The sequence below is a fragment of the Chrysochloris asiatica genome, unplaced genomic scaffold, assembly GCF_000296735.1.
Source record: "Chrysochloris asiatica unplaced genomic scaffold, ChrAsi1.0 scaffold00106, whole genome shotgun sequence".
Classification (NCBI taxonomy): domain Eukaryota; kingdom Metazoa; phylum Chordata; class Mammalia; order Afrosoricida; family Chrysochloridae; genus Chrysochloris; species Chrysochloris asiatica.
This window is the reverse complement of record NW_006408624.1, coordinates 2,511,648-2,521,756: the sequence shown is the minus strand read 5'-3', so window position 1 is coordinate 2,521,756 and position 10,109 is coordinate 2,511,648. Positions and strand designations below refer to the sequence as shown.

Genomic DNA, 10,109 nt, shown 5'->3' with positions numbered 1-10,109 from the left:
GAGCGTTAGACAAGGTACACAAGGACTTACAGAGCCGGAATTGAATGTGACGAAGTCAGGTCACGAGGTGAACGCAAGCACCGAGCAACACACTCAACACCTCACCCGCTTTCCAACCTCTCGCGACAATTACGTCATCCGAGAGCGCCGGTAACCCGGCTGTCGCGCGGCCTGCGTCGCGCAAATTTTTGCTCTTCTGTGCTGTCTCACCAGTGAGGCCAAGAAGCCAGCGAGAGCCAAACGAACTCTGTAGACCCAACTTACCGCTTCCTGCCTCCCTCTACTATGGAGTACCTCATCGGCATCCAGGGCCCCGACTACGTCCTGGTCGCCTCCGACCGCGTGGCCGCCAGCAATATTGTCCAGATGAAGGACGGTGAGAAGAAGCTGAGGAGGCCCGACGGGGCCTAGGTTTAGGGTCCTAGGAGGGAGTTCGGGGGTGTGTGTGGGGGGTGAGTACCGAGGAGTTCTGGGAATTAGAACCCGCCGTGCCCTACCCTGCACTTACCTTTCAGAACTGAGGGGGCAGGCAAACGAGTTTACGGCCTTGCCAGCCGTTCCTCCCTGGGCTCTTAGGCCAATAGTGCTCTGATCTCCCAAGAGAATTCAGCTTTAAGCCCCTATCGGGCATCAGGCTTCCCTGACTCCGGAATCTGTGACTTTCCTGTTATTGCTACCCATGAGCTTAGTTTAGTGGGATCCTAGGGAGAGTGAGGCTGGGAGGGGGGTAGGGGGGTGCAGAAGTTTGGTATTTTCTTTCCTTCTTTTGTCTATTACCTTCCCGTGACTCCGTCCTGATGTTTCTTTTCTAGTCTTCCTGGCTGCCAAGTTTTCCAGTAGTTAGTAGAATTAGAAGACTCGACAGCCCCTATCACTTAACTTGCTTTGCGACTTTGTACAAGTTACTCTGAAGTGCTCAGATTCCCTCATCTGTAAAATCATATTTGAGTGAATGAAATATGTTATTCTCAAGTGCCTTGTTGTTGTTATGTGCCGTGGTGTCGGTTCCGACTCATAGCGACCCTGCACAGGGTTTTCGAACCTTTAAATCTTTATGGGAGCAGAACGCCTTATCTTTCCCCCTGCGGAACCGCAGGTAGTTTCGAACTGCTGACCTTGAGGTTGGCAGGACAACTCGTAACCATTACACTATCAGAGCTCCTTTCTCAAGTGCCTTACACAGTGATAAATATTTGTAAAGAGCAGTACTACTAAGCACTTACTATGTATGTGCTGTTTTAAGCAATTTACTTTAGAGATTGTTGTTGTGAATAGCCGTCTAGTAGGTTCCGACCCATAGCAACCCTGTATAGGGTTTCTGAAGAGCAGCTGTGAGCTTGAACCGCCGACCTTGCAGTTCAAACGGCTTTGCAGACTGGCGCATTAACCCGTAGCACCACACCAGGACTCTGCTTTTGAGATAGGCACTATTATATCCCCACTTTACAGATGTTTTTCTGAGGCACGGAAGTTAAGAAACTTGCCCAAGCTCGCAGATGTCAGAATCAGGGTTCAAACCATTGCAGGGTACTTAAGAACTTTTACTTTTAATTGGGTCCTGGTGTGGCTTACTAGGATAAGCACTGGACTACTAACTCACAAGATCAGTGGTTCAAACCGATCATCGGAAACCCTAGGCAGGATTGCTATGAATTGGAATAACAACTTGATGGCATTTAACAACAACAACATATGTACATTGTACAGCATTACTAAGTGCTGCAGGGATGCAAAGAAGAATAAGATACGACCCGGATCCTAAGATGATTAGATAGAATACTAAATGAAGTTACAGTCTAATAAGGATTTGGATATGTGTAAAAGTTATTATGTGACAGGAGTCCTGGTAGTGCTGTAGGATAAGCACTGGACTGCTAATGTCAAGATATGCGTTTCAAACCCACCAGCTGCTCTGAGGAGAAAGGTGAGGCTTTCTGCTGCCATAAAGATTACAGCCTCAGAAACCTTATGCTACTAAGTGCCATCCAGTCGGTTCCGACCCATAGTGACCCTGTATAGGGTTTCCAAGGAGACGCTCGTGAGCTTGAACTGCCAAACCTGCAGTTCAAACTGCTTTGCAGTCTGGCGCATTAACCCACAGTGCCATACCAGGACTCCCAGAAACCTTATATAGGGTCATTATAGGTCAGAATCGACTTGATGGTAGTGAGTTTGAGTGAGTACCTCTCTCGTAATATAGAGCAAGAAGAAATTGCTCTTAGGTAATACAGAGGAAAAAGATTCTGGTTGTAGAAAATAGAAAACCTTGAGAACAGCTGACAGTTCATCTTGGGTTTAAGGAAAGACAGATGATTAAATTTGGAGTTTCTCGAAGCCTATGAACGAAGACAAATAGCGTGTCTACTACTGCTGCTTCAGCAGGCATCTGAGAGTCAGGATGTCTCCTAGCACCTAGGAAGGTGAACCAATTTTGATGGGCTTTGCTTGAGTTCTAATCTTTTTAAAGATGAAAGGGAGTCCTGAAAGTGGATTGTTAAACATCTGTTGTATGGATTGGTCCTCAAGTGAAATTACTTCATGAAATTTGATAGTTAGTTTGTAGAAGTTCTCTTTGTAAACTAGGCTTTCAAAGGAATAAATTAGTTTTGTTTGAGAGTAAATTTTTCATTTTTTTGAATACCAAGTCCTTTGATAAGCAGTGATTTTAGAATGAAGCAATGTCTAAGTAGAGCAATAACTAAGTCAAACCTTTACAAGGCTTCTGTTTCATTGCAATACTATTTGTGGAATAATTTTGAAAAGTATAATGTGCTTGAAGTCTCCTTGTGTACATATTTGATATAGTCCTTAGAGGAATCTAAAACATTAAGGAAACAAGGAAATAAATATTACAAGATGGGTTTTTTTTTGTATGATTAAAAGTATCACTAGTCAGTATAAGGTTAGTTTTTCATGATTTCAGCTGTGAGTATAAAAAGGATCAGTGTGGTTTGGAAGAAAGATGATTTTGTGTTCTTGAAAAACTATTGGACTCAACTTTCTGATATTCCCATGGTCTTTTCAGACATAAGCATTTTTATAAGAGCTTTGGAATTGTGTAAGGATTTTTTTCTTAGTTCATTTTATGAAGGAACTGTGTAGGATAGCTAAGAATGTGAAAAAGAGTAACCTTTAGGGACTAAGTTTCTCTGGCTGTAAAATGAGAATAATACTTGCTGTTTGTTTTTTCTCTTTGTAAAATAGTGTAGTGGTTATGAGTCAGGCTGCTAACCTCCAAGTAAGCAGTTTGAAACTACCAACTGTTCTGAGAGAGAAAGATGAGGCTTTCTGTTCCCATAAAGATTTACAGCCTCAGAAACCCTGTGCAGGGTTGCTATGAGTTGGAACCGACTCCAGGGCACATCATCACCACCACCACCATACAGAAGATTTCCCAAGGATTGCTTGCTTAACAAATCATTCAGAGTACTCTTAACACAAAGAACTCTCTCTTTTCTGAATCCCTGTATCATGTATGTATAATTTGAACTACATTATTTACCACTTAAGTATAATAATATTGCAGTGGTGGTGATTAAATTCCATCAAGTTGTTTCTGACTTTTAGTGACTCTATAGTGTCCAAGGAGTGGCTGGTAGATTTGAACCACTGACCTTGCAGTTAGCAGTTCATTGTGTATCCTACAGCACTACACGAGGACTCCACAATAATGTTATTGTTAGGTGCCATTTTCCTTGAGTTGGTTCCAACTCAGAGCAGCCTTATGCACAACAGAAAGAAACAGTGCCCAGTCTTGCAGACAGTATTTGTATAGTATTGTATATGTACAGAATTCATTACCAATTTCCCCACTTAATGAGTTAAGCTGAGGTAAGTGATACTATCATTGTACACATTTGGAAATGAGCTTCAAGAGGGCAAGTCATTTCTCCAGATTCAGAAGGTCAAGGTCCGATTATAAATGAGGTCTATAGCACTGTAGGATAAGCCTTGGACCACAAGGTAGTTTTGAACCACAAGGTCTGCATTTCAAACCCACAAACTACTTCTTGGAAACTTTATACTCAGTCGCTATGAGTTGGAATTGACTTGACAGCACTTAACAACAACATTAAGTTCTAGTTTAGTTGTTTTTCTACAGTATTACATAATAATGTTTATTTTGTTGTCTATTTGTTTTGTGTGTATCTTGTAATTAAGTTCCTTGTCAAGGAACAGAACTTTTCTAGAGCTAGAGGCTGTTTCCTGGACAGCTCAGGGAGCATTTAGTATCTATAATTTTTGTTTTTATATCCCCCTCTGCTACTCACTGGACATGCAACAGATGTTTAAAAAACAGTTTTGGCCTTGGATTAAGTTCATTTAAAATTTGAATAGTTTGGTACCAAGATTTTTAGCCTTTTGAAATATGACATACAAATCTCTATAAATGCATTTTTTCCTGATTATAAAAGTAAAGCAAATTTATTAACTGTTTTCTTACCAAAGTGGTATGTGTTAAAATTTTAAGAAACCCTAATAAGCAAAAAGAGGAAATGAAATTGCTCATAGTCTTACCACTAATAAGAACAAACATTAATGTACCCTTTTAATCCTTTTTCTTTGATACACAATATATTGACAAGTTTGCAAGCAGTCTTTAAATTTCCTGTAGTGTTTGTGTTAGAAATTCCAAGGCAATTTGATATTATCTGCAGGCACTTTTTTTTTTCTTTCCACCCTGAGTGGAAGTAACCATATTACTGGCATCTACAGCTCTCAAACACTTATAAAGTATTTGACAGTAGCATTTTGTTCTTTAAATCCTATTAAGAGATTTTGACATTTTAGAAGCTTTCAAACAGGAAAGATGTCTTCCAGGGAAGATTATTCAGCACTGTTTAAAAAATGAAAAGTGAAAGTGAGAGTAAGATTTCGACTTCTGAATGTGGAGTTTTCATCCTTAGGCGCTACTAGCTATCTGAATATTTATTTATCTGTCTAATCTGAATGAGTCTGGTTTAGCTAGATAAAAATATAGTATAAGGATTTTTATAATGTGTTTTAAAGTATCTTACTGTTAGAATTTTTACTTTGGAAATCATTTTAATTTTTGGAGTTGGTTTAGTTTTTTTAAAGTGATTTATATTCTCAGTTGATTTTCTATTCTTTCTTGTGATGATCCCTTAATTTGGGGTGTATACTCTTGATTGCCGTTAATAAACTATGTTAATAGCTCAACATGAGAGTAAAAAAATAAAATACAGGTGCCCATTAAAATCTTCTAAAATATGGTTAATAAAATTATTTGAGAGGGAGAGGAGCTGTGTGCTGGCAGCCAGGAGGCAGGCTTGCAGGGTATGCCCTTTGAGTGCTTAAATGGTTGCTTATTCTTGAGTGTTTTGGTGTACATCAAAAAACAACAACAAAACAGAACAGAGGGAATAGAAGCAATAGAAACAAATACTGTTGAATGATGATGTGTGGAAAGGATTGTAATCATTGCAGTGAAACAAAATACTATGGTGTTCTCCCATGTAAACTATCACTCAAGTCACAATAAAAAAAAAAAAAAAAAAAAGACAAAAACCCAAACACTAAGAGAAGTATTACTTGTAGAAGAAATTTGATAGTATGACACACTTTTTATTGTGGTTAGATGCCATCAGTCAGTTCTGACTCATAGGGACCTTATGCACAACAGAACAAAACACTGCCTAGTCTTGCCATCCTCACAAATTTTGTTAATCTTGAGGCCATTGCTGCTGTCACTGTGCCTGTCCATCTCATTGGGGGTGTGGCACTGTAGCTGGGGCATAATTTGGACATTAGGCCTTTCATATATCTGTCACATCAGTTCATACTGTCACTTATCTATTGTCCTTATTTTCACAGAAGACCTTGATGATTCACAAGAAATCAGTGATCAGTTAGTTATATTGATTTGTTTCTCACAAGAATAACATGTTATAGGAAGCTAAGCCCACTTTATTCTAACTTTCATTTTACAGGCAATACTAAGTTTTACTGATAGTCTTCAAATATAATATCCTATGTGGGATAGAGCACTAGACCACAAGGTTGGCTTGAACCACAAGGTTGGCAGTTCAAACTCACCAGCTGCTCCTTGGAAAACCTATACAGGGTCACTGTGAGTTGGAACCGACTCAATGGCACTTACTGACAACAACAACATACAAATCACGGGTAAAATATAACTTCTCTAATAGTAGAGTAGAAAGTTTTAGAATGGCCTACTAGTGCCCTTTCCAAATACAATAACAGATGGTAAATGTATATGTGAAAATTGGAATTCTTTACTGTATTGTCAGAAGATCTTTAGAAAGTAAAAAATAGCAATTTTCAATCTCTGCATATCAATTGTTGCGCTTCATTCTGAGGCCCCAAGGGAAATACAATAAAGCTCAATTTAGAAAAAAATTTAATATACCCACCCACTGCCATCAAGTCAATTCCAACTCATAGCAGCCCTGTGTAGTGTTTCTGAGACTAAATCTTTACAGGAGCAGACAGCCTTATCACAGAGCGATTGATGGATTTCAGACAACAATCTTATACTTAGCATCCCAATGTCAAATCCACAGAGCCACAAGGGCCCTGTATAGGGTTTTCAAGGAACAACTGGTAGGTTTCAATAACCTTTCAGTTAACAATCATGTGCTAAATCCTGCAGTGCCATACCTGAGAGTCCCCTTTATTTAATAGTAATTAATAAGTATTATTACTCAATATAATAATTGATACCTGTTTATAGTTCCATATATAATAGCTGTAAATTTCTGATAAAGTAATTTTTAATACCATGTTTTTTTCTTTGAGCAGATCATGACAAGATGTTTAAGATGAGTGAAAAAATCTTACTCCTCTGTGTTGGAGAGGCTGGTGACACTGTGCAATTTGCAGAATATATTCAGAAAAATGTACAGCTTTATAAGATGCGAAATGGTGGGTAACATTTAGATTTTAACTTTGATTGGCTTGTCTTTAAATTTGAGCTAAAAAAGAGTATTTTACATGGGCAGGCTTATGTGATTATATTTTCATTTGAGTCATCTCACTTTTAAAAACTTACCTAGACCTTCCTTCTGTCATAAAAGAGAGCCATTCTAATACTAATGCTTGGGAGATGAAACTAATACCATCTTGGAGATAGGCATGGCAATATACACTAAAAGTGTGACATTTCAGAAAATATGGTTTGAGCTGAAGTATATCTGAATCAGAAACTTAACAATGACCTAAGTAGACCTTAGCTTTACTGTTTTATGTGTGATAAGTCACATTTGGGCCTTCATTTTTCTGTATTTCTCAGGTGGGCTTATAATACTAATAACAAATAATACATAGGAAAGTTCTGTAAAATTGTGAAGGGTTAACTGTGTTTAAAAGGGTTTTGCCTGACCTCTCTGGTAGGTTCCTGTCTAGGGAGATGATTAATTCATTAGACAGGGGCTAATGAAGTCTTATCTACTGGGAAAACCTATCTATCAGATAATGCTAGCCACTAGCCCTCTGATTCTGGCAAGTTTGGAGTGAAGCTCTTTCAGAAAATACTTTGTTGCTTCACAGCTTAGTAAAACTGTTAAATACAACATTAGTGTAGTATGGAGCTGTGAAGGAACTTAATTTGTATATAATTGCATGAGTTAAATGCTTAGTAGAACCATTCAGATCATTTTTTTTTTAAGCATTGTAGTCTACAAATATTTTTGAAGATCTTATTTATGTTAAACATTCTGCTTACTATTACAGAGAATTCAGAGATCCCTAAAGTTCTGTTTTACATAGATAGAGCTGCTGTGAGTTATAACTGACATGATGGCACTAACAACAAAGTATGTTGTACCTCTCTTTGGGCAAGCTTAGAATATTTCAAGAATTCTGTTATTTTTCTAGTGGATTAGAATGCTTAAGTAACTATCTGAATGGTTATACTAAATTTGCCTACATGGCAGGTGAAGGATGCTAATAACATTTTTGAAGTATAGGAGGTACAACTGTACTTAACTCTTCTATCCTGGGAAAGAAAACAAAAGTAGAGAGAATTGCTTGTTACATGGATGTTGCGGTCTAAAGTCAGTGCATAAACCAAAAATTGGATGTAGTTAAAATTGCCCTTTTAAATACTCAAGCCAAACTCAACTGACACTGAGTCAGTTCTAATTCATAGCAACCCTGTATAGGGTTTCCAGGCTTTAAATATTTACAGGAGCAGAAAGACTCATCTTTCTCCTTCAGAATGGGTGGTGGGTTTGTACTGCTAGCATTGTGGTTAGCAGTCCAGTGCTTATCCTCCAGCACCACACCAAGACTCCAAAATTACATCCAGAACAGTTTTGTGAATATAATCCAATTAGTATAGTAATGCTTCTGCATATTGAAGTTCAAATCTGAGGTAAAATAAAGGAAAGAAGAAGAAAAAACTATAAGGAGATGATGGAGCATCAGAATTTTCTGCAGTGTTGTTTGTGGGATGACGTGGAGCACTCAAAAATATTCCTGCTTGTCCAGACTTGTCTAGAGTTGTTCCTGTTACGGTATTTTATGGTTTAATATGCAAGGTCAGTTTGAACAGCAAGGTCGGGGTTCAAACCTACCAGCCGCTCCTCGGAAACCCTCTACAGGGTCGTAGTGAGTAAGAACCAACTCAGTGACACTCAACAACAACAACAATAGGGGGTCTTGGTGTGGTGCTATTGGATGACCACTGGACTGCTAGCCGCATGGTCGGCAGTTAAACCTACCAGCCACTCCCTGAAAACCCTATACAAGGTCATTATGAGTCAGAACCTACTCAGTAGCATTTAACAACAACATTGACTAATAAGGAGCCCGTGTCGTGCAGTGGGTTAAGTTAGGGCTGCTAGCTGCTCCACAGGAGAAAGATGAGGCAGTCTACTTCTGTTAAGATTACAGCCACAGAAACCCTAGGGAGTAGTTCTGTTCAGTCCTATAAGGTTACTGTGAGTTGGAATTGACTCTATGGCAGTGAGTTTGTAGTGATTTTTTTGTTTGTTTTTTTGCAGTGTGGAGATTGGGTATTAATAGACTAATAGGAGCCTTGGTAGCCCAAAAGTCAAGAGCATTGCTGATAACTGAAAAGTTGGCAATTTTAACCCACCCAGCACCTCTGGGGGAAAAAGATCTGGCACTTTACTTCCATAAAGATTACAGTCAAGAAAACCCTATGTGGCAATTCTACTCTGTCACATATAGTCACTGTGAGTCAGAATCAACTTGTCAGTACCCAACAACTGCAATAGACATGGTATGAGGGTGAAATTCAAAATATAAATGAAAGCTCATAGCATAGACCCTGAAACAAAGCAGCTGCTCCATAAATATTTTGTTAGAATTTATATCTAATTCTGACTTCATCTAACACTGGTATTTGAAATGTTATGGGGAGTAACTTAGGCAAATCCACTCTCTCTTTCCAAGCTGGGATTTTTTTTTTAGAGGTTTTGTGCTTCAGATAAACTATTTAAAAAAATATTTATAGATAATGATGGAAACTTTTCTTTTTTCTATAGCTTGTACTTTTTTGGAAATCATATTGCATTTGTTAATAAAGTTATACATATATTTTAAAGTACACCTCATATAGCATGACTCTGAGGCTACTCTAACTTCCATTCTTTCTTTTCCCAATATCCTTCTTTTAATAATTAAAGGATGACATATCAAGACTTCTTTCTTTTTTTACATCTGTGTGTTTGTACTTCTTACATAAGGCTATGGCTTTGATCCCACCATAGCACAGCCAGTCACCTTGGTTCTGTTTTGTGGTAATGGATTACTGTCATTATTAGCTGTTATTTCATAAATGTTGCATGGATAAAATGATTAGAAAAGTAGGATTTTACCCTGCAGTCTCTGACTTTATATATGCTGAATGGACAAACGATAGTGGACTTTAAGAACAGGTTAATGGGATGATTTGGGGTATTGTTAATTCCTTCTGCTTCAATTTAAGTATTCCTTTTTATCTTTTGTACCAGGATATGAATTGTCTCCCACAGCAGCAGCAAATTTCACTCGCCGAAACCTGGCTGACTGTCTTCGGAGTAGGGTAAGCAATCTGGCCGGTAGTCTTAGATATGAGCAGAGAATCTTCTGTGCTCCTTGCGTGTTCTTGTTAAACCTGA

General features: G+C 38.4%; 1 protein-coding gene across 2 annotated transcripts in view; it reads left to right on the top strand.

Annotated features, from left to right (window-relative positions):
- Positions 1-278: 278 nt before the first annotated feature.
- The window catches only part of PSMB2 (proteasome (prosome, macropain) subunit, beta type, 2), a 40,125-nt gene continuing 30,294 nt past the window's right edge, over positions 279-10,109 (top strand). The window contains exons 1-3 of one of the 2 annotated variants that reach the window (XM_006867526.1): positions 279-376; positions 6,784-6,906; positions 9,963-10,033. In XM_006867526.1, coding sequence (XP_006867588.1) covers positions 286-376; positions 6,784-6,906; positions 9,963-10,033 — 285 coding nt within the window. In that variant the 5' untranslated portion in view covers positions 279-285. The remainder of the gene's footprint in view (positions 377-6,783; positions 6,907-9,962; positions 10,034-10,109) is intronic. The other variant, XM_006867527.1, reaches the window with a different exon arrangement.